This window comes from Terrapene carolina, unplaced genomic scaffold (assembly GCF_002925995.2).
Source record: "Terrapene carolina triunguis isolate 2854851 unplaced genomic scaffold, T_m_triunguis-2.0 Scaffold95, whole genome shotgun sequence".
NCBI lineage: Eukaryota > Metazoa > Chordata > Testudines > Emydidae > Terrapene > Terrapene triunguis.
Window position 1 is genome coordinate 10,720,123 of NW_020664446.1, and position 25,000 is coordinate 10,745,122.

Consider the following 25,000-nt stretch of genomic DNA (forward strand, 5'->3'; position numbering starts at 1 on the left):
AGAGGGGGCGGAGTTGGGGCGGGGACTTTGGGGAAGGGGCGGAGTTGAGGCGGGGAAGGGGCGGGGCCAGGGCCCCGTGGAGTGTCCTCTTTTTTTAATGAGGAAATATGGTAACTCTACTATAGCTACAGTATTTAAATTGTTATTTTTCTCTTTTTTTGTTGTTGTTGGTTTTTTTGTTTTTGCCGACCGCGTAAAGCTGAATTCGCGCATGTTAAATGCGCGTAAGATGCGACAGACCTGTATTTTTTGTGTGTGGAGAATCTAGATTCATATGAGACCTTGACACTCATTCAACTAAAAGTTGCTCTGCTCAACCCCGTGGATGGAAATTGTCTCCCAAATGTAGGGTATTTGCTATATTCCCAGTATAACATCTTTGCTGGTTTACTACTTTTTTTTTACCTTTTATTTTTCAAGGAACCATAGACCTTAACTGATGTGAAGCCTTAGCTCAGTAGCTGAGAGGAAACTGAGAGGAGTGAACAAAGTTAAAAACAAAAACACCCCCGCTCAAGGATCCGTTCCTCCTAGGGCTCACTGTTGCCCTTTTTTTCCAAAGGAAGTTATGTAGCAAGCCCATAATCTACGTTCTGTCAGGATATTTTAAAGAGAGGTTAATAAATAGAAATAGTAAGTAGAAACAAATATGAGCAATTCTGGGACCTTTCGTACTGCTGCACAGTCTCAAGAGTGGCTTTCGCTCAGCCACAGTTTGAAGGAAGAAATTCTGTCTAGTCTACTTGGGTTCAGTTCTGTGATCCGAGCGATTTTTGACACATCAAACCGACCTAAAACTTAATGAGCTTTGCTATAGGAAGTCAATATGCAAGAGAGGTCCTAGGAAAGTCTAACACTTTTTCACTTTAAAAAAATTGATTTTTTTCTGGATAATTGTAATAGTTGTAGAGGATTATATGAGAAACAGTGCACAAGCCCCACTGTCTGTATATTTCAATCAGAAGAAACTTCCAGAAAATGTGCAGCTCACATTTGTTTTGAGTAATATTCCTCCGTATCATCCTGAGTTTTATAGGAGATGTCCTCCCCCTTGCCCTAAAGGGATTAGGGCAGGCCAGAGGGGTCAATTCGCCTATTAGGTGGCAAACTGGGAGGGTAGAGGGGGGAATTACGGCTGAGAGAAAAACCCTAATTAGGAGCATAGGCGTCGACTTCTTCTGGCGCTGATGGATGCTCGACCCCTCTTTGCCCCCGGCCCCGCCCTGACTCCACCCCTGCCCCGCCCCCATTCCAACCCCTTCCCCAAAGTCCCTGCCCCAACTCTGCCCCCTCCCAGCCCCTATTCGACTCCTTCCCCAAATCCCCACCCCGTCCCCGCCTCCTTCCCTGAGCGCGCCACGTTCCCCCTCCTCCCCCCTTCCTCCCGGAGCTTGTTACGCTGGAAGGTAGACGGAGGAGCAGGGATGCGGCGCGCTTAGGGGAGCAGGCGGAGGTGAGGCGGGGGGGCGGGGCGGCGAGCTTGGCTGCCAGTGGGTGCAGAGCACCCACTAATTTTTCCCCGTGGGTGCTTCAGCCCCGGAACACCCACGAAGTCAGCACCTATGATTAGGAGAAACTCACCTGTGCAGGAACAGGCAAGTCTTCCAGAAAGCCAGGGAGCAGGCAGCAGATAGGGGCAGCTGGGAAAGGCTGCAGTCACTCCCTGGGAGGAGTAAAGCTGGGAGACCCAGAGAAGAAAGGGAGAGCCAGATGGTTAGGAAAGCGCCAAGGGAAATGCAATAAGGTATGGGGTGCAACAGATCTTGGCTGCAATGTAGAGAGTCCCTGAGCTAGAACCCGGAGTAGAGAGTGGGCCCAGATTCCACTGCCAGCCACTGCAGGAGTGGCAGTGTGAGGCAACAAAAGACTGCTGCAAAGCAGAAACCTTGGTACACTCTCCCCCAGAAGGGGGAATATATATGGTGACCTAGCCGGAGAGATGAGTCACAAAGAGGACAGCTGTGGCTCCTGAGAGCAAGAGAGAGGCTGCAGAGGAGAAACTGACGGCATGTAACCCCTGAAAGGGGTGTTGGCCTGACTGAGCTAATCCCCAGAACCGCCCGGAGGTGGTGCCATCCAGCGGTAAGCAGGGCAACCCAGTCACAAGGAGTTAGAGGCCAAATAATTGAGATAATACACTTTTTTTTGAAGTTTCATCATCATCCAAAATCAGCTCAAAGAATGAATAATGGAGGGGGATAAAGTGTCAGGAAACAATAACTGTATAAATTTAGGATGTCCTAAGAAGCTGAATAAAGTAAATGCCTGATACTACAGGTTGTTGTTGTAACTCTGTTAGGCCCTGATTCAGGAACACGTCCCTATTCAGAATATCACTTAAACACACGTTTAACTTTAAGTATGTGCTTACTCCCATTGAAATCAGTTGGACTTAAGCACGCACTTAAGTGCTGTTCTGACTTGGTACCTTAAATTGCTGGGGGGTTTCCTACATACTAACTGTTTTGTTCATCTATAATGGCGAAGGAATGAAAATGGCAGTGCTGATATTGTGAACAAGTTAGAAACTATTTAAAACAACAAGACAACAATGAAGGTTGGTGTTAAGGAAAGTTGCAAAATAAATCATGATGAGTTTAGGGACCACTTTAGTTTTTCTTTTAAATAAAAGAAAAGGAAGAAAAACAGGTGTCTTTTTGGTACGGCAGATGCACAAGACTGCAGAAGCTAGAATTAAAACAAGGCCAAGGAAATAATGCCAAGATCTAGATTGGTTTTTAGGCCAGGGTTTACAGTTTGGATTTGGATTCAGGTTCAATGAAGCTGAAATCTCATGAGCTGTTCTTGTAAGAATTTGACCGGAAGTTGCAAAAATCATGCAAACTCAGTGGATCTATTCTTCTGCTATTTTGAAATGAAGATAATCTCACAGGATTAAACTGGTCTTGTAAAATCTTAAATGGTAACCAGAAAATAGGTTTCTCCTGATTTTGGATCTAATTTGGATCTACTTGTAGAATCCACCAATTCAAAAAGGCTTCAGGTGTATGGTTTTACTTTTGGCCCATCTCTAATCTGTAGTGTGCTTCACAGAACATTCCAAACTCAGACCACAAACTTGGTACTTACCAGATCTGTACAAATATTGCAAAAACCATTCCAGGAAAATGTGTTCGAATTTTTAAACAGATTTTTTTCACCCCTTTTTCCACGTTCTCATCCTTTTTTTATGTTCTTCACTGTCCCTGAAGATTTTATCACAATAATTGCCTGGTGAGATGTATTTATTAAAAGTGCATTGATTTTCCCATCCTTTATAGTTTCCAGAGAAGATCTGTTGCAAACAATGAACTCTTAGCTAATGAAGCTCTGATCCTTCTTTAACATTTGTTTAATTGAAGCTAAAACAAAAAAAAATTATAGTATAATATTTTAAGAGCAACTGTGTAGCACCTTTCCAAGTTTGCATGCCTGTCAGCGAGATGTAATCCTGTAAGTGTGAATGAATAACTCCATTTCCAGTTTGCGTTTCCATTTCCATTGCAAAAATAGCACTGGGCACGCTATACTTCCAGAATAGATACCTTTCTAAAGCTTTATAAATCACACTCCAATAAAAAGTAACCTGAGGTTATTTCTTTATTAAAAATGCTCTTTATGGTTGGTGCTAAATAAAAAAAGCAGCCTTAAAATAACAAGGATTAATTTATAATTCTTTTCCAAGTATGTAGGTTGTATTTTGTGAGGATATAAAGTTATATATAGGATTTCTCAACGCCTAAAGTTTTTCACGGCCATAGTCAGCTTGAAATGCCAATGCTTTAGCCATCCTCATACTATGGCTGCAGCTCATCGTGACAAAGGTGTATTCCCAGGTTCTTGTGCTTTACTTTGGGGTTTGTGCATTATTTTGGTTATACTGGGCAAAAAAAAAAAAAATTAAGTGTTTACGTGATTTAGGAGCCAATGTCCCACTTTCAAAAGTGTCTTAGTTAACTAAGAGCATGGGTCCTATGAGCCTTTGGTTCCTAAGGGTACGTCTGCTCTGTGATTAAAAAAAAATAAATCATGGCACTGAGTCTCAGAGTCCAAGGACAGCTGGCTCGGGCTGCAGTGCTAAAAATAGTAATGTAGATATTCAGGGTCAGGCCTGAGCCCAGGCTCAGAGACGCTCCGCCCTTGCGGGGTCTCAGAGCCCAGGCTACAACCTGAGCTCGAAGATCTATACTGCAGTTTTATAGCCCTGCATCCCAAGTCTGCAAACCCAAGTCAGCTGACTTGGGCCAGCCGCTGCCCTTCTGCGGGTCTTTTCTGCATCCGTGCAGTATTTTAAGTGTAGACGTGCCCTTAAGCTGCGCCATTGTAGCGCTTTAATGAAGGCACTTGTCAAGGCTCCTTCCCCACTCTGAACTTTAGGGTACAGATGTGAGGGCCTGCATGAAAACTTCTAAGCTTAACTACCAGCTTAGATCTGGTCCGCTGCCACCACTCCCAATGGGCTAACTCCCTTCCCTGGGTAGCCTTGAGAGACTCTTCCACCAACTCCCTGGTGAATACAGATCCAACCCCTTGGATCTTAAAACAAGGAGAAATTAACCATCCCCCCTCCTTTCTCCCACCAACTCCTGGTGGATCCAGACCCAATCCCCTTGGATCTAAAAACAAGGAAAAATCAATCAGGTTATTAAAAAAGGCTTTTAATTAAAGAAAAAGGTCAACATCATCTCTGTAAAATCAGGATGGAAAATAACTTTACAGGGTAATCAAACTTAAAGAGCCCAGAGGACCCCCCTCTAGCCTTAGGTTCAAAGTTACAGCAAACAGAGGTAAACACCCTAGCAAAAGGTACATTTACAAGTTGAGAAAACAAAGATAAAACTAACACGCCTTGCCTGGCTGTACTTACAAGTTTGAAATATGAGAGACTTGTTCAGAAAGATTTGGAGAGCATGGATTGATGTCTGGTTCCTCTTAGTCCCAAGAGCGAACTCCCACCAAAACAAAGAGCACAAACAAAAGCCTTCCCCCCCACACCAAGATTTGAAAGTATCTTGTCTCCTTATTGGTCCTTTGGGTCAGGTGTCAGCCAGGTTACCTGAGCTTCTTAACCCTTTACAGGTAAAAGGATTTTGGAGTCTCTGGCCAGGAGGGATTTTATAGTATTGTACCCCAGGAGGGCTGTTACCCTTCCCTTTATAGTTATGACAGCACTCTAAGCTGACAGGAGAGAGCTGGAGTCAACGTACCTTAGGTCGAGTTACCGCGGGGTCTGCACCACCGGGGGTCGACGGGAGAAACTCTCCCATCGACTTACCTTACTCTTCTCATCGGGGGGGTAGAGTACAGGGATTGACTGGAGAGCGATCTGCAGTCGATTTGACGGGTCCTTACTAGACCCACTAAATCGACCACCGGTGGATCGATCTCAGGCGTCGATCCCCGCTGTAGTGTAGACTTGCCCTTAATCTTCCAGTTTGCTTTCTGTAAAATGGGGATAATACTACTCACCTCAGTGATATGAAAATGAATCAGTTAATGTTTGTTTTATTAATTAAGTAATGTGCTTTTAACAGTACTTTGAAGATGAAAATTGTGTAGCATTATTATTGTTAGTCTAATTCATTTTTATTAATATTATTATAATTGTTGCTCCTATGTTTCTGCTTTGTCATACAGACAAACGGCATTTATTTTTTAGCAAAATATTTGTTTTCCACTGTGTCTAAAGTAGGTTGATGGAGTTAAGGCAGGTTGCTGTTTTTTAACCCAAGTGTGTCTATTTTTAGCTTTCAGATGCTGGCTGCATGTTGTTTTTGTGTGTGTGTGTGTGTGTGTAAAATTGTGTGTATATGTCTATATATAATATATATAAAAATCATGAGCAAATTATATCTCATTAAAGATATTCCTCTCTTTCATTCGTGCTTATCTTTGTTATTGGAGGAGAATTTAGAGGCTGTTCCTGCAAACAAATCAGTTTCTGTTTAGTGTTAGTCCAGCACTGAGTCTCGTGTGCCCAAGTGGGACTCCATTCAGGAATAAGGATCCATCCACACTCCTGAGTCTGGAGGATCGGACCTACAATCTGTAATGGTTTTGTTGCCTTCAGCGTGTAGTAAATTTGCATGTATGCTAGGCATCAGCAAAGTTTCAACATAAGGGCAACTGCACTTGGCAATTTCTCATTTGAAGACGTAACTAACATTACAGTAATGTTATTAGGCCCAATGTCCTACTGGGCCCTTTCCAGTTTGGGTAATTACATTTTCAGTTTTCCCTGCAATTTCAGTTGGAGACAGTATCTGTTTTCACACCCTGTCCTAAAGAGAACATGGTGTTGCCGTGCACTATTCAACAGCTGTTACATCCTATCCCAGAGTGGATGAAGCAATTCCATGTGTACATTTATAAGGTCCTACTCTGCTTTGACTATGACTCAATAGCAATCAATGGTAAATCTATGTGGGTATCCAGTGTCATAATTTGGCTTGTAGTTGGAGTCTAATTCACATCCCTTACTTGCACTAAGTAGCATTCACTTGAGCAGTTTCAGTGACAGGATTGCAGAATCAGGCCCCTAAGGATACTTGGGAATTAAAGGAATTCTATAACTGTAAGGTATTATTATGATTACTACTCTGGAGAATGCAGACGTATTGAAGACGGCAAAATAAATTACAGAGTTAAATGTATAAGTAAACCAGGAAACGACTGGTGTTTTTTGCATAGTAATAATCTTCATAATCACTTCATTTGCACAGTTATTTTATTTTAAACTTTAGGCAGAATTTTGAAGCATAACTTCAGTGGAGATTTTTGCTGTAATCTATAGAGTTTAATGAAAGCTAATTGGAGGACAAATTCTAATCTAATTAAAATGTGACCGCATAAAGCAGAAAGGATAAATGAAGGGAAATGGTCTATGGGGCACAGTTTTCAAACAATGATTATTCTGAATACTCAGTCAGATGAAGCTTTTGTACATGATGATCGTGGATGTTGCCAGCAATAAAACAACCTTGAGATATTTTAAATGAAAGTTTTAATATATTTTGTTTTAAAAGTGGACATTTAAATCACAGCTGTGTAAGGCTTTAAAAAAAGCGACACACACATTCTCATCTAAAAACATAACAAGTAAGTTAGCCAAAGGTATACATTCCATCTAAGTTCTCATGATCAGCAGATGCAAATGTTCGCAGTGTGCAGAAGAGTTATGAGCCCTAATGAGATTTCAATACAGAGCAAACAATAAAAATTTATGCATTGCATAGTTTTAGTGGCCTTTGGCTTCATGGTTAGTGTTACACCCTTTCAACAGCTTTGGTAATATAATATCCATCTGGCTTTGGAAGTAAGAAAAATTTTAGGGGTGAATTGAAATTGTGAAAAATAATTTGATTGATTACTTTGTCAGGGTCCTGCATTTCCATGGTATAATTGCCCATAGTAATCGTAACCCTTGTGCAGATACATAGGTTCTAGTTATGTTCTGACACAAGCTTTGAAAGATTCAGGTGAAAGATAGGTTTTCCAGCATTTGAGACAGACTATTTCCTGTTCTACACATATCCAAAGCACTCCCAAACAAACCCCCTAGCAAGAACATTCCGGTAAATGAGAGAGTTGAAAAGCTGCACTTTCGCTATGAACGGTCATGTGTTACAATAAAAGAGGTTGAATACATACACAAAAAGAAACATACAATAGTCATTAAAATAAATGTAAGCAGTAGGGGATGGGGATACCCTAGAATTAGTGAATTAAACTGATACAGTTTGAAAATAAGCTTGACCATCTCAAACTTCAGATCCTTTTTTGGTTTAGTTTTTAATAATTCAGAACCTTCAGCTTAATGGTTTCCTGCATTACACTGTATAATATTAAAAAGTTTGCATGGGATTAATAACAGATTCTCTGCATACGTGTCACAGCACACATCTGCAGCAAATCTGCCAGCATATTTCTTATACTAGTTTTACTTTGGGGCCATAAAGTAATTCCTGTTTTGTGAATGAGAATAAACCTATTATGCACTAGGTTAGCTACACCCAGTTTCTACTCTTCAGGGGGAAAAAGCTGCTTATTTGATATGGCGTCTCAAATTTCAGTGTTCTGAAGTGAGTTTAAGCCTCTGATAGATTTGCTTGAGCAAGCTGTTGGAAATTGCCTTCACTATTTCTTGATTTTACTTGTCCCAGAGAGTATTGACAAACTTCTGGGCAGCAACAAACGGAGGGAACTTAATTATAAAGTGTAATGTTTTACTGCTAAATTCGTTAATGAGGCAACATGCAAAAACTGAAATATTTACCCATGTTTTCTCTTAAAATAGTGTAAAATGTTTGTTTGTTTTTTTTAAAGAAGCAGCTTTCAGTGGTGCAGTTTTGCAGCTCACAAAAGCCCCTTTTCCCATCCACAAATAGCTAGTTTTCTCTTTGCCCCAAGGGAATTGTGCATAGCTCAAGTAAAGTTTAAAAAAAAATAAGAGATCGTTTCCCAGTTTTAATTCAAACACTATGCATATACACTCTCTCTCTCTCTCACACTCAAAAGGAAGATCCAGAAGTGTTACACCAACCTGCCCTCTGAAAGTTCTATTGACCTGAAGTTTACTAAACAAATAAATGAGGAAAGCAACATCTGTTTCACATCCCTGGCACAAGTTCTGCCCTTGAGATGTAGAGCCTGACTCAGTCTGGAGGTGGTGTAACTCCATTGAGTTACTGTTGATTTACAACCATGTAATATTGAGCAGAATCAGGCCCATAAAATAGATTTAAAACATAATGTGAGACTTTTTGTATGTTTATATTCTTTAAGAGATATAGGACCTGATCCAAAGCTCATTGACTTCAGTGGACTCTGGATCAAACCCTCAGCCTCCGTGAGCTATTTAAATTTTTTCTTATTGGTATACATGCTTTTTTTTCTCGTGGAGTATTATTTTTCATAAACTTACATTTCTCTGTCACTGTCCAATAAGTTTTTGTTGTGTATGACAGCTTTCACAGAAACTGGCTCTAAAACAAAGTTTTGCAATTAAACTCTGCATTTAGATCTACTGAAGAAAAGTGCTATATAAGAGCTAGGTAGTACACTTCTACCCCGATATAACGCGACCCGATATAACACGAATTCGGATATAACACAGTAAAGCAGTGGCTCCAGGAGGGGCGGGGCTGCGCGCTCCGGCAGATCAAAGCAAGTTCGATATAACGCGGTTTCACCTATAACGCGGTAAGATTTTTTGGCTCCTGTGGACGGCGTTATATCGGTGTATTATTATTGATTATTTATGAAGTGAAATAAAATAATAGCAAAGAGAGAGAAACTAAAAGGGAGAAAAGATGTTGTTAGAGTGTGATTTGAAAAGAGTCAAGGAAGTAGAAAGCTCCTAGAAGGCTTTTCCAAAAGGCAGGAGCTGCACAGAAGAAGACTCTTGCACCAAAAAGTGACATGTTTGTGTGAAGTGGCTTTAAACAGGCAGTTCTATCCATTTGTGATTTGTTCATTTCTATTAGTGAGAGACAGAATTGGCCCACTTCATCCCTGGCATAACTTCATTTACTTCAATGGAGTTGCATTAGATTTAATTATATGTTTATTTGCGATATTTTATTCAACCACTAGATGTCTCTGCATGCTATATATAGTTCCAGAGAGGATGAAGCCCCTGGTAAACAAGGGAGACAAAACTGGAACTTAAACTGTGTGGAAATCTATTTCTTTTGTGTCTGTAGTTGTAGCTGTGTTCTTTAATAAGCAGCTATTGTTTAAAGAGAACTCTGTTTCCATACATTGTGATATCAGAGAAAAGCCTACAGAGACTGATTGGTTCCTGACTTTTAAAAAAAAATGCCCATTTGTTTCTCTACACCTGCTTAGGACAGACTGTGATATCATATGTCATGAAACTAGAGCCAAAAGAAATTCACCATTGCTAGGTGGGTACATCAGGCAGTCACTGGAATTTGAAATGGGTACCTCTTTCATTGTTTTCAGCATAGAAGTAATGCATAAAATATAATATCGCTACAAGTGATTTTTTTTAAATTAAGTGACTGTTGACGATTTCGTGTTTAATTCTCTCCTTCATAACCCGGCACACAGCGCTGTATGTCCAAGAAAGCCAGCAGCTGTACCTGCCCAAGCACAATAACTGATTTACCAGCATTGCAAAAGACTGGGTATCAGATGTCAACATCAGCTGAGGAGTGGGCCTGGGTGCAGAAATCTATTTCCCGATGCTGTTTATCAGTCAGTCCTCTGACTGACCTAGGTAGCTGCACCTGTGACCAGTTTTTTGTAGAGATCTCTGAAGAAAAATGCAAAAGTAATCAGCACATGTTTGCCTTTCATTTATCTCTGTCATCTGGGAATAAGATACAGATAGTATCAGGAGCAATGAAAGGTACATTCTGATATTATTTTCAGCTTTTTGTCTAGACAGAGAGGAGCAACCACTTGTATCTCTGGAACACATACCAAAATAAAAAAAAAAAGCCTACATTCTAGGCTGAAGGCCAGAGGGGGTAGTAAGCTGTCTATATTTAAAAAAAAAAAAAAAAAAAAAGTTAAAAACCACCAGCAGCTACTCATCAGGTGATTGGAGACTGTGGTTGTAAAAATGTGCTGCAGGCAGAAGTTCTGAAAAATCCCAGAAAGTGTTGAAAACATCTCTAGACAAGGTATTTTTCTCCTGCACCTTTCTTGCTAAAGGTCCCAATTGCTGCCAAGAAAAGTAGTGAGAATGTTAGCTGCCAAATAAAAAATTTATGACAGTGTTTGGCAAAGGACTGTATCGCTGCTTGTTTTATACATTTCCACAAGGCTCTTGCGGGGCTGTTGGACACATACAACTCACTGATCACTGTGCTTTATCTGTTCTGCAATAAAGAAGAGTAAACTCAAATGAAGTAGTATTAAACAATATGACTTTTTTTCATTGAATAACCCTCTATAAATGTTCGCTATGGCAAGAATATCATTTAATATAATATAATACAACATTCCCCATAGAAAAATGTTTTTTAAATCCTTTATCTGACCATTACTTGTTAGTGGAGTAATTTTCTTAGTAAAAATACGTGACTCTTTCAATTAAAAATCTATTGCTTTTGCACTTGTGCTTGTTATACATTGGAGTCTGGGCCAATAAACTGCCTGTTAAAACATAAAGGGGCCCATTCACTAAAGCTTGTGCATACCATTTATGTTTGAAAAACAGGGGAAAGAATATGCTGGAATTTCATTGCTCACCAATATCAATTAGGGTTTCAGACTGTGTCATTAAATTAATGTTGTGGGAGAAAAATATTTCAGTGTATTCAGTGGAAAAAATATTTTTAATTAGGGCTGTCAAGCAATTAATCGTGCCATGAAAAAAATTAAGAGCGATTAATTGCACTGTTAAACAATAATAGAATACCATTTATTTAAATATTTTTGGATGTTTTCTACATTTTCAAATATATTGATTTCATTTATAACACAAAGTACAAAGTGTACAGTTCTGACTTTATATTTATTTTTATTTAAAATATTTGCACTGTAAAAAACATAATCGTACTTTTCAATTCGCCTAATACAAGTACTGTGGTGCAATCTCTTTATCATAAAAGTTGAGCTTACAAATGTAATATTATGTACAAAAAAAACTGCATTCAAAAACAAAACTAATGTAAAACTTTAGAGCCTATAAGTCCACTCAGTCCTACTTCTTGTTCAGCCAATCACTCAGACAAACAAGTTTGGTTACAATTTGCAGGAGATAATGCTGCCCGTTTCTTGTTTACAGTGTCACCTCAAAGTGAAAACAGGCATTCGCATGGCACTGTTGTAGCCGACATCGCAAGAGATTTACGTGCCAGATGCTGTAAAGATTCATAGGTCCTTTCATGCTTCAACCACCATTCTTGAGGACATGCATCAATGCTGATGATGGATTCTGTTCGATAAAAATCCAAAGCAGAGCGGACTAATGCATGTTCATTTTCATCATCTGAGTCAGATGCCACCAGAAGAAGGTTGATTTTCTTTTTTCGTGGTTTGGGTACTGTAGTTTCTGCATTGGAGTGTTGCTCTTTTAAGACTTCTGAAAGCATGCGCCACATCCCATTCCGATCAGATTCTGAATGGCACTTAAACCTTGGATTGAGTGCTGTAGCTATTTTTAGAAATCTCACATTGGTACCTTCTTTGCGTTTTGTCAAATCTGCAGTGAAAGTGTTCTTTAAAAGAACATATGCTGGGTCATCATCTGAGACTGCTATAACATGAAATATGTGGAAGAATGCAGGTAAAACAGAACAGGAGACATACAATTCTCCCCCAAGGAGTTCAGTCACAAATTTAATTAATGCATTATTTTTTAATGAGCATCATCAGCATGGAGGCATGTCCTCTGGAATGGTGGCCAAAGCATGAAAGGACATACGAATGTTTAGCATATTTGTCACGTAAATACCTTGCATCACTGGCTACAAAAGTGCCATGCAAATTCTCACTTTCAGGTGACATTGTAAATAAGAAGCAGGCAGCAGTATCTCCTGTAAATGTAAACAAACTTGTTTGTTTTAGCGATTGGTTGAACAAGAAGTAGGACTGAGTGGACCTATAGGCTCTAAAGTTTTACATTAGTTTTGTTTTTGAATGCAGTTATGTAAGAAAAAAAATCTACATTTGTAACTTACACTTTCACAATAAAGAGATTGCACTACAGCACTTGTCTGAGGTGAATTGAAAAATACTATTTCTTTTGTTTATCATTTTTACAGTACAAATATTTGTAATAAAATAATAATATAAAGTGAGCACCGTACACTTTGTATTCTGTGTTGTAACAGAAATCAATACATTTGAAAATGTAGAAAAACATCCAAAAATGTTTAATAAATTTCAATTGGTATTCTATTATTTAACAGTGCGATTAATCGCGATTAATTTTTTTGAGTTAATCGCATGAGTTAACTGCGATTAATCGACAGCCCTATTTTTAATACAACGTTAGCACATTGACAGTAATATTAAGTTGGCTGATGGTGAAGTAAAACCCTTAAAAAAGTACTTTGCCTGTCTGAAGAAACAAAATTATCTGTCCCTGTCTTTTCAAAACAGTTATCAGATTATGCTCCCAACTGATAATTAGTGCTGCTTAACACAGATCTTGTCATTCTGTTGTCTCAAAACTATAGATCGTTTATGCCTACTCGTTATCATGTATTTATGGGGGCATGAGACTTGGAACACAAGGACTGCTCTTTTCATGTGAACAATAGGTGGCAATACACCACAGGAGGTGGGGCCAAGATCTCTCCTACCGCCCATGCAGGTAGAGTAGGCTGCCCCCTTTGAATGGATCGGGCAGTGGTAACACTGCCTTTTGTGCTCCCGGAGCTCCCCCTGGGGTAGCACAGTTCCACACCACACTAACACAGACCCGTGTCTGCAAGGCACAGTTGAGCCCCATACCATAGCAATTATTCAATAGCAGCCAACAGTGCTACAAATGCTATGTGCCTATATGCTTATATACTTCATGGTGTTTGATATAAAGTACTAAAGACAGCCCCACATTAAGAGGATTATTTCAGACAGCATTAGGAGTTAATTTACAGAAGATTAGCTCTAAATCAGGCAGATATCATAAGCAAATTATCATCCATATGAGAGTCAGAGTCAAAATATGTGCATGTGTGGTGAGGAATGCGGGTTAGTGTCTCCTAGAACACTGAGTAGTCTGGTAGATTCTTTGTTAGTTTCCTTTCTTAAGGTGTTACATTTTGAATATAGAGTATGTACGCTTTATTTATTTCTCTATACACACTCCTTATTGATGCTGTTTATTGACAGTGTAACAGTTTAACTCCATGTACCTCTCATCTGATTAATATTATATACTTCGTGCTGTCCTTCCATTGAGTAGTGTTTTGTTTGACCCTAGAAATGATGTTTCCATGGTGTGTGATCATTTTAAATCGGTAATATACATCTTGACTTCAGTGTGACATACTTAATCCTTTATTTTTTTCTGTTAAAATGACTTACATTTTAATGCCAAATTCATAAAAATTGAGTGAATAAAATGGCAGATATTAGAATTGAGATTACAACTGCTTAAAAATAGCCTCCATAATGTTTAAAGCATATACATTTCAAATTTGTTTTTTATCCGCAGGGATGATTATTTTGTACTCGCAGACAAATTTTGTCCTTCAGGCTGCAGTCCAGCAGGCATGAGCAACAAACCAATCCCAATCTGCTTACTTACCCACCCAGTTTCCAAAACACTTGTATAATTAGTTGAAGAGATTGTAAAATGGACTGGACCACATGCCTAAATCTGCTTTTTGAGTTGTACTTGAGATTCTGAAAGTTTTGAAGTTTCAGGAATGGGTTGCTCTAACTTCTGAAATGTGTGTATTTTACTCTCTGAAAGGCACTCAACTGATTAGTCTTCAGTGTGACCCTGAACATGTTTTTTTAATGGGGAAGGAAGTCTGGACAGAGTTCTGCATTTTATTCCTTTCCTGATGGACCAAATACCTTTAGGCAGGGTTGGCCTGAGGTCATAAATGCCTCCCTGTGAACACTGAAAAAGGAACCTTCACACCCTCCACAAGATCATGAAAACTGTGGAAAAGCCCAGTTTCCATTTAGGGTCCCTCTGGTTGCAAGATCTGCAGGTGCGCTTGAACTTTGACTTCATCTGCTGTGGTTTCATGAAGTGTATGGGCACCTGGTATGGTTATTAAACTGAGGTGTCTGAGATCATAACAAAGTAGAGGCTTTTCTACTCCCCTAATAGAAATGCTGTAACGTGCTGAAAAGAAAACACTCTAATAGTGGTGAGTATCTCCTGTCAACTAATTTGATAGTTCTCTATCAGGTAAACCATTTGTGAATACATCGATCCTTTTTATTTTTCACTGTTCTGTCTTAGCTATTCCCAGGAATTCTCTGAACCAGTTGAGCAAAAATTGATTTTTATTTGTTCCACTGGCCTTGTGGAAAATTAGCTTATGAACTGGTTTTTATAGGGAGACTCAAAGCACAGCACAGGTTGAAAAATAAGCCTATAGCAGTCAGAATTGTTGTCTGAAATGTCTTCAGACTGGAAGGCTGAATTTATTGCACAAAACAAGTCCTAGCAATGTGGAGGTGCGCAGTCCTGCTCATTATCACTGGAAAAGGGGAAACCAAAAAGCACAGTAAAAAATTAAATTTTAATAATGCTAGTGATATTTTCTAAATCCTTCCTGACAGAAAGATTCTCATTATTTTTATCTGTCTCAGAGTAGGCTCTTTTAATGCCATCTCACAAATGGCCTTAGCCATGATTGTTTTCTTTTCTTTTAAAGCATTTGGGGGAAAAAATGAATATATGCTTTTCTATCATTCAAGAAGTGCCATGAAGTGGTAACATTTTGGATAGCACATTTTCAGGAACAATTGCTGAGATGCCTTCAGGTTTATACAAAAGAGGTCAACATTATTAAGACAATTGTAGTCAACTTCCCATACGAAAAGACACCCAGTCAAATGTAGTGTGAAAAGGGGGAAATACTATAAACCAAGTAATGCCCAATCTCCAATTTAATCACATCTAAAAGCTATAGATTAAAATTGAATCAAGTCAAAGGATATTACATATTTTCTTTCTTGCTTTCTTCTACTTAATATATATTTCTAGAGTAATCTTAATGGTTCTCAACTCTGGTATAGTACAAGTTTTCTCTCTTTTTTTTTAAACAAATGCATTTTTATTTTCTTGAATATGTATGGAATGTAAATGAAACCACACTTATAACAATAACCAGTACACAATCATATATGTTCTTGTCAGGTTTTTTAGCTGCATACACGCTCCTGCTAGAGTAACAATTGCTTTAGTTGTAAGTGTTTTTGTTCATTAACTGTTTGGAAACCACAATTATATATACCCAGCAGTCTAGAAAACGCCACTGTTCTAAAGGCTAAGATATCCATCCATATTAGAGCTAATTCTAAGATTCCTATCAAGATATCATCTAAGAACCATGCTAGTGTAGCTTGCAGGCACACTTTTGACATGCTCTTGTTGGCATTTTGCCATACTGGCTTATGAGAGAGAAAGTGTGAGACTACAGGATATATATTTTTAAATGGAGGGGTCCACTCAACATATTTAATAGTGTGGCCTTACAGTCAGCTACTCAAAACCCATCTTCCTGAGAAAACTTTTTCAGAGTCACGTCTCCCCCAGATTCTCTCGCGTTAGTCTTACGGCTCGCCAAGGCCGTGTCAGCTCTACCACGCTCTAACAATCATACCACCGAGGAACTGGGTTCCATGGCGTTTTCTCCCAGACACCAGCTGGTGTGTGTGACCTTAATGCACTTCTGTTGTGCAGTACAAGAGAGGAGGGCCCTCTTTCATTTGAGTTAATTTGATTTCATTTGCATCGTGGCCTGGAATTGTTCAAAGACAGTTTCTTTGGATTTAACATGTCTTTGTTGATGGTAGTTTTGTGTTCTGAATTTTTAATCTGTGAAAGGTGATAAAGATGACCTAAACTGGGGGTTAGGGGGAAGAGAGTGGCTCAAGAAATTAATGGGATGCTGATCCCTTCACCTCCAGGTTGCCACGTTTCATAGAGTTTTCCCTAGCAGTGGCCAGAAGATAAGTTGTTCCCTTCTGAGGACTGTATGGTCTGTGTGAAATGAGTCGATCTCACTCCAGTTCCAGATGATCCCAGCCCAGAAACCCCCATTACCACCGCCATCCTGTTAACACAAATATGCTACTTTGTTAATGATCTCAGCATGGAGTGAATGGACATGGAAACAATAGGGTTGAGGCACATTGGTGGAATTGTGCGAAGAAGCATGTACTGTCTCAGTCCATTCGGTACATGTTGAACAGAGGAAGAGTATTCTCTAGTCTGACACCTTTAACTGGATTTGCATGTTTTCAAAAACAGATGCATAAATGAAATCTCCTTCAGTAACAGTAAAACTAGGGCTGTCCTAACTGCCTCCTTCATATCTGAGAGACAAGGTGGGTGAAGTAATATCGTTTATTGGACCAACTTCTTTTGGTGAAAGAGGCAAACTTTTAGGCTACGTGGAGCTCTTCTTCAGGTCTTTTGTATTTGGCACTTTGGCCTTTATATCTTCATTCATGCCACTCCGTGTGCTCCAACTCGCGTATCAAGCAACTGCCCTTTCTTCAAGTCACTCCCAATGTCTTTCTTCCTGGCATGTTACCTGTGATTGCCCATGTCTGAATTACATTGTAAGGTCCCTGGAACATAGATATGTATATGCTGCTCCAGGCACTATCCCAGCAGTCAACAAAAAATAATAAAATCCTGCCATTGTTAGAGTTCAGTTAACATTTATAATTAAATCTCAATGTATGTATTGGTAATCTAAGTGGTCAACTATTTGAGCTATCAAATAAATAAGATATCAACACTTTTTAAAATGTTTAATATGTGTTTTCATCTTCTTTTAATTATTCCAGATTTGGGGGAGGGATAGCTCAGTGGTTTGAGCATTGGCCTGCTAAACCCAGCATTGTGAGTTCAATCCTTGAGGGGGCCATTTAGGGATTTGGGGCAAAAATCTGCCTGGGGATTGATTGGTCCTGCTTTGAGCAGGGTGGTTAGACTTGATGACTTCCTGAGGTCACTTCCAACCCAACATTCTGTGATTGGACTTCAGATAGGATTGTTTTAATTTTCCATTTCTATGGCCAGATTTGCAGAAGCTGGCACAGAGGGGTGAAAAGCACGCTTCCCTGAGCCAACCAGGCCCCACGGGCTTCAGGAAGGATTCACCCAAGAAAAATGACAGGTGTTTTCACTATCCATTCCCTCCCCCAAAGGGGAAGCAGCTTTCATTCTGATCAGAAGCTCCATATGGAATTGTGCGGATGGGACCCATTGCAGTGAGATGGCGAATTAAGGACACTTGCTGACCAGTGTCATCCATTTTCTGCAGTCTTCCTGGTCCACAGAAGATTACAGCCACTTTACACCACTACAAAATCTCCCCTTCGCTGACTTTGTCTTTTTGGCCCTTTGATGTAAACGAGGGAGGATCTAGCCCTATGAGAGTTGCTGCCATTGCTTGATCCAAACCTTAAAACTATGTAGGGTGACCAGATGTCCCGATTTTATAGGGACAATCCCGATATTTGGAGCTTTTTCTTATACAGGCACCTATTACCCCCCACCCCCTGTCCCAATTTTTCACACTTGCTGTCTGGTCACCCTAAAACTGTCTATTATAATTTAAATTATTCTTCTGTTCAGGCTCCAGGTGGTAATTCAGCTAATACTGATGTGTTAATAGGGTGATATTGTGACTAGTGTCATAATATTTTAGACAAGTCATATGGGCTTTCCTCAAAATAAACTGCTGTTCATCATTTAGCTTTAGATTTCAAATTCAGGTTTCAGCAATGATAAGAGATCTAGTTAAAATACTTAAAATTACTATGAAAATTTAAATGTAATTGAAGTAAACAATTCTTCTTGTTTCTGGGACACTAGAAACTCACATTTGTTTCTGGAGTTGGGGGGGAAATGTCCAACAAAATTCATTTCCTCCACCCTAATTTTTCAAAAATTTGAAATTTCAAAATTCACATTTTTGAAAGATTAAACATTTTGACCAGCTCTATAATTGGCTGATAAAATGGAGGAAAATTGCATGCAAATGTTGTTGTTTTTTTTCTACATTTTTTTTCTAATTTCAAATTTTCAAAATTTAAAATTTCTAACGTCAAAAAATGTCAGCCAGCTGTAGTCATTCTGCGCAGGGCTCTGCAACTTAGTTTACCTCCATCTGTTTGTTCTTTTAAGAGTTGCTTTTGCTTAAAAGGACCATCCTTTATTTTAAGGCTGGGAAAAATGACCTTTCCTGAAGAGCAAGATTATTCAAAGTCTTAATTTAGCCACTTAGTATTAGGCATCTAAGCCTTGTCTACAGGGGAATAGTTTACCAGGTTGCACTGATACCATATAATCCTCTGGATGGGCACTCTTATTTTGGTATAAGAGTGGCTTTTTTCAGTTTAGTTTAAACCCTTTCTCAGGGGATACAATCTGAATTGAAAAATGCACTCATGCCGGAATAAAAGTGTCTACCCAGGGGCTTATACCCATATTACTGTACCAGATTAAATTCACACTTTAGCAAACACTACTATCACTTTCCCATTTGGACATGCCTACAGTTTTTGAGTACTCAGAACCTCTGATGTGCACATGGATATTGTGTACTTAAAGTCTTACTGTCTGATTTGCATGCCCAAATGTTTGCATACAGGAAGCATAGCTATGGGTCACCTATAATTAGGTACCCACAAACGTAATGGCAAAGTAGTCAACGTAGCCATATAAAATGTGTTCCAATATATGAAGAGGGGATCCTTCCATCCAGAAAACACATAGGAGGCACGTCCAGTGAAATCTTAAATGCATGAATTATCATGAAATGCTCTGAGATAGTGGCCCATAATTATATGCCCTGAGTTTGTCATCAATCTATCTGTTCTTGAGGATACTGTTTTTCAAGACTTTTCTTTCAAGTTACAGCCCTGTGTTGTAATGAATGTGTGCTAGCTCATCCCCAAAGCTGTTTATATTTTTTTTTTTTTACTTGTAGCAGTGTCAGAGATGAGCTTCTGCTGGAACTTTTTTGCGGTGTTTGTTTTGTAGTCTTCATTATTTCAGGTTAGGCACACACAATTCTTTATGTACCCAGAGTCTGCACTCGCTCGTTTGTGTTCCATATTTTGTAATCTGTTACCCATGATTGCTAATTTTCATGACAATTGTTATTGTACCATCAGTGCTTAGTGGCAAGGCATCATTATTCAATGCTGGTCAATCAGGCACTAAGGCATGTGCAAGACATCAGGCTGAACCCATATAGATGTCGTGCACTCCCCTGCTAATGAATCCCGTTTTATAAAAAGGTTTAAACACAGTTGGCATCCTTAATGCAAGGTTTGCAATAGCTTATTCTGGAGCTGCTTCGTGTTTATACAGAGCGGATCTAAACATGTCACAAACAGACTTAGAGCCATTGTGTGTGTGTTTGTGTAGCTATATAGAGGAGAGAATTTTTTTTTAAATGTATAAAGCAATACAATCTGTGTCGTGATGGGAGCATGTTGTACTGATGTGCAGAAGGCGGCAGTGTTTGGAAATGGATGATAGGGCTTGTTCGCCAGACCAGTGGATATTGGGTGCATCTCAGAGGTGATCCTCTCGACCTCTAGGATGGAAAGCTGACTATGTCGTTCATCAACTCACAGACCAAAGTTGGCATTGGCTCCAAAGGGAGCCTCCAGGAGGCTTTTTGCTCAGAGGTTAGACATTGTGACCAAACGCAGGGAAAGGGTCAGGCCTTTCAAAACAGAGTAGTGGGAAACTTGGCAGAAGTGGGTGCACTGTAAGTGTAAATATTTTAGTTTGGTTTGTACAGCACGATGTTCCTACCTTCATGTAAACATCCCCCACCAATTTACTGTCCCATTAAACTGTAGCTGATAATTTCTCTGTCATTTCAAACCCAAATGTTAGGAACTGGGTGCACGTCCACTTGATGGGACATTTGTTTAACAAAAAGTGGAACCATTGCACATACCACATGTTCTTATAGTTTCAAGTATGAATGGGGGAGGGATAGCTCAGTGGTTTGAGCATTGGCCTGCTAAACCCAGAGTTGTGAGTTCAATCCTTGAGGGGGCTATTTAGGGATCTGGGGCAAAAATCTGTCTGGGGATTGGTCCTGCTTTGAGCAGGGGGTTGGACTAGATGACCTCCTGAAGTCCCTTCCACCCCTGATAGTCTATGGGTACGTCTACACTACGAGATTAATTCGAATTTAGATAATTCGAATTTGGGAAACAGATTGTATAAATTCAATTGTGCGCGGCCACACTAAGCACATTAATTCGGTTTTTAACCACATTAATTCGGTGGTGTGCGGCCACACTACCCCATTAATTTTAACCACATTAATTCGGTGGTGTGCGGCCACACTACCCCTAATTCGAATTTACAAAATCGATTTTGGTGCTACTCCGCTCGTCGGGGTGGAGTACAGAAATCGATTTTAAGCGCCCTTTAATTCGAAGTAACTGGCTCCGTTGTGTGGACGGGTTAAGGATTAATTCGGATTAACGCAGCTAAATCCGAATTAAAGTCGTAGTGTAGACCAGGCCTATGTTTCTATGAAACAACAGAAGTTAGCTCTTAACTCGCTCAAATATTCAGATCTATAGCAATGGATTCAGCCCATGAGCTATATCAAGTAAATGGTTAATTCATCTAGTATAACAGCACTGTGATTCATAATGTAAACTTGAGGAATCCTTGATGTTTCAGTCACACATTCCTCTTAATTTGGCCATGCATTCTTTTAAAACTACAGTGCGCTAACTTAATAAAATGCAGCATGCAAATGCACAAGTTTTTGCCTTCAGGCATTTTAGGCATGGATGTTTCAGTGGGTGTCTTCTTTCAAGTGTATATTCTTTCTTAAATTATTTACCCTGTAAACATGCTTTGCATTTTCAAAGAAGGCTCTGGGCTCCTCATTCAGTAGATTTAGTTGCGTGTAAGGTAATAGAGATAAAAGTTAGCATATCAATTTTGCCATGCTAACTTATTAGCCTTTTGGTTTTTTGCAGCAGATGTTGAGCCCCATTTTTCCCCCTTTGGTAGTATCGTTCCCTCCCCCACTTTAAATTCCTTGCTGTGTTGCCTACAGCAATACCCACTGGCAGTGTCTGGCTGTGACAGTACTATAGGCTCCTCTACAGATGGGTCCTGCCAATGCCAACCATTGTTCTACCACTGTGAGCTGGCATGACTACGTGGTATCACTCAAACCCCCCTTTCCACTTGATTTTTTCTTTACTCTGAAGGACCGCCCTTGCCTATTGACTCTGAAACATGCTGACGCCCCAGAACTTGTGTTCTCAGTCTGAGCCACAGTGAACGGAACCTAGAGTGACCAGACAGCAAGTGTGAAAAATCGGGACAGGGGCTGGGAGGTAATAGGAGTCTATATAAGAAAAAGACCCCAAAATTGGGACTGTCCCTATAAAATCGGGACATCTGGTCACCCTAATGGAATCAGACTTCAGCATGTTCCCTGTTCTCTAACCCCTCCGCACGTTGTCCTGCTGCTGCAACACCTCTTCATCCATTTTCTTTGCAGCCCTGACCTCCTGCTACTCTGCATTTGGTTTAATTTTACTCCTGCATTTGAAAGTAAAATGGCATTTTAAACAAAAAAAGATATAAAATTACTCTTTAACTGTAGACTTGGCTAGTAAAACTATATAATGCTTCAGTGGAGGAGTCTTTTGATAACATCCATCCTATTTTATGATTAAATTGTTCCTTTTAACTTTTTTTTTTTTTTTTTCTGCACTGGGCAGACTAATTCAGAGTCCTAGAAATTGAACTTTGATATGTATTTCCTAGACTCACACTTAAACTGAACCTTTAATTAGCAGATAGATACAGGTGGCTGCATGTATAGCTCGGTGTCCTTGTGAGGAGGATTTTAGAGACGCGGGTGCAGATTAAGTAATCTTGCAATCAGGTGTGCAGCTGGAGAATTAGAAGTAAGACTTTTGGAAGGATCATTTTATTTTATTTTATTTTTTCAGCCTGAAATGATGAAACACAATTAACTAGGCCAGATACGAGTAGATGATTTAAGCATTCAGTATGTTATGTATGCATTTGCCTAACTATGCGTTAGATTAAGCAAGTTTCACCCCCAGTTAATCCTTTGTAAATTAGCATTATGGATGCCTTGGAGCCCTCATCCCACAAATAAAATGGTTGTCAACCCAGCTGTACTGAATATTACTTAAGGCGGAATTTTTTAAGAGTTTTCATGCTTTTAATCTATTTCACTGCTGAGTTTCAATTTTGCTGAGTTTCTTTTCAGGACTGATGAGGGTGACTGAGTAAATACATATTCTGGTTTTCATGCATCCACTTGGGCAAATCGTTTGTTATCAGGTGTTTTGGAGAGAATGTCACACCACCATAAAGGGAAGCTGTACATTCAGGTGTTACATTGAACTGCAAACCAGCAAGAACCAAAAGCCCTTAATTAGCTTTATTTTGTTAGACTGTTACATGTTTTTTTAAGAGTGAGAATTCCTCCCCGCCCCACCATCCCTTTGACAGAGTAAATATTGCCTGTTAAGTTTGAATTAGCTGTCATTGCCAAAGAATTAATGCTGTGGTTGAGCCTTTCTAGTGAGGAAGGGAAAAATAAACGAGATAGATCTTAGTTCAGCTTTAAGTGATAAATGAGGACAAAGCAGGCCATTCATCTCCTGCTAGGAAAGTGGACACAAGCACTAAAGCAGTTTTGCGGAAGACGTGTCAGCAAATGTGATCATTTTGTAACCTGTCAGGAGGATAGAGAGCTAGTCCTTTTAGAGTGTCACAGGGGAGTGTGTTTGTCTGATTTGACAGTTTTCATCCATCCATTTGCCTTTTTTTTTTTTTAAGTGGGGGTGAGTAAGGAGGGAAGCTGAAGTTGATTAAACTTGCATCCTTATATATTTATACATTTCAGTACATACTTTATGTGTATCCACTTAGGCTCAAACAAAAACCATTTAGCAAGGAAAACTCCCCTCTACTCTCAGGACTCTCCTCTTACCTAGTACATGAAATACTCTTACTTTAACAAACTGCATCGCCACCCCCTTTCAAATTTGGGCACTAGCCTGAATTTAACATATCACAAAGCATGCTGTACCTCTTCTTAGTGCATGGTTGTTCTTTGCTTGGTTGGACATTTATTTTCTTTTTGCAGTTGACCCAGCAAAAGAAACTAAAATGAACAGGGTGGTTGGGGTTTTCCCCCCTTGCTATTTATATCCAATTCAGATGATGTGTTACATCCAAGTATGTTTTGCAAAAGTTCCTGCTGCATGAATGGAAATATTGTGCTTCTGTGGAAAGGGGAGACAATGATATGAAATATTTAAAATCCAAGCCTTATGCCAGATGGATCCAAATTATAGTCTCCATTGTTAAACATACATATGAATATATGTATATTTGTGTGTGTGTATATAGCAGTTAATTTCAAGGAGAATCTGAAGTGATGCAATTTCTGTTTTTACAAGAGAGGTTGTTCCCAAAAAATGGCTGAATGATATTAGGTGTTTGTTCTTTTGGCATCTTTTTTATTATTACTGATTTCCATCTTTTTACTGCATGGTAAATGTAATATTTGCCTATTACCGTAAGTGAATGTATGCTACAGAGACAGATGAGGCTTTTATAACATAAGCTTCACAGTTTGGCACTTGCTTCTTTATATCATCCTTTTTCTTCAAAACTATCTTTTATTCTTTTCCCTTGGTATTTTGGTACAAGTAAGTACCTCACTGACATGTTTCCTTGGAATCTTGTACCTTAATGGCAAAATCTCCTGAAAATTAGCAAATTGTTCAGGAAGCAAGAGAGAGAGAAAGAAACATCGCAAAGGTTACATACTGGTTTAAGAGTCATTAGAGTATTTTTTTATTACAGACCACCCTGCCCTGCTTGGATTATATCACAATTTATTATTTAATTGTTTAAACAAGTTAAAAGTGAATTGTAACATGCTGTGTGATCAAATTATTAATTTGTTAAGATTAAGAACTGGTTCTAACAGCTGCATCAGCAAATACTTTGAAACATTAGAACTTGAGAGAGAATAATAAAAGCAGTCCAGAATATGCAGTAGTCTTTATAGGTGCTTAGCTGAAGTTGTGGGCAAATCTTTTATCTCCAAGATATATGTCTGAGACAGGTCCACCTTTTTATTGTTTTACAAATATTCTGCCATTTTATGTATGTTTTCCTTTTCTTTTCTGTTTTTTTAGGATCATCCAAAACCGGATTTTGATAGTTATCTTGGCAATCATCATCTTCTTCACCATCCTGATGGCTATTTATTTTTCTGTCAAGAGACACTGATATCTTGGTTCTTCACTAAACAGCAAC

At 39.2% G+C, this 25,000-nt stretch overlaps 1 protein-coding gene across 2 annotated transcripts in view; it reads left to right on the forward strand.

Annotated features, from left to right (window-relative positions):
* Positions 1–25,000, forward strand: part of VTI1A (vesicle transport through interaction with t-SNAREs 1A) — a 338,742-nt gene that overhangs the window by 312,725 nt on the left and 1,017 nt on the right. For both annotated transcript variants that reach the window (XM_024193518.3, XM_024193519.3), the window contains one exon: positions 24,880–25,000. This exon is cut by the window's right edge and continues 1,017 nt beyond it. In XM_024193518.3, coding sequence (XP_024049286.1) covers positions 24,880–24,973 — 94 coding nt within the window. In that variant the 3' untranslated portion in view covers positions 24,974–25,000. The remainder of the gene's footprint in view (positions 1–24,879) is intronic.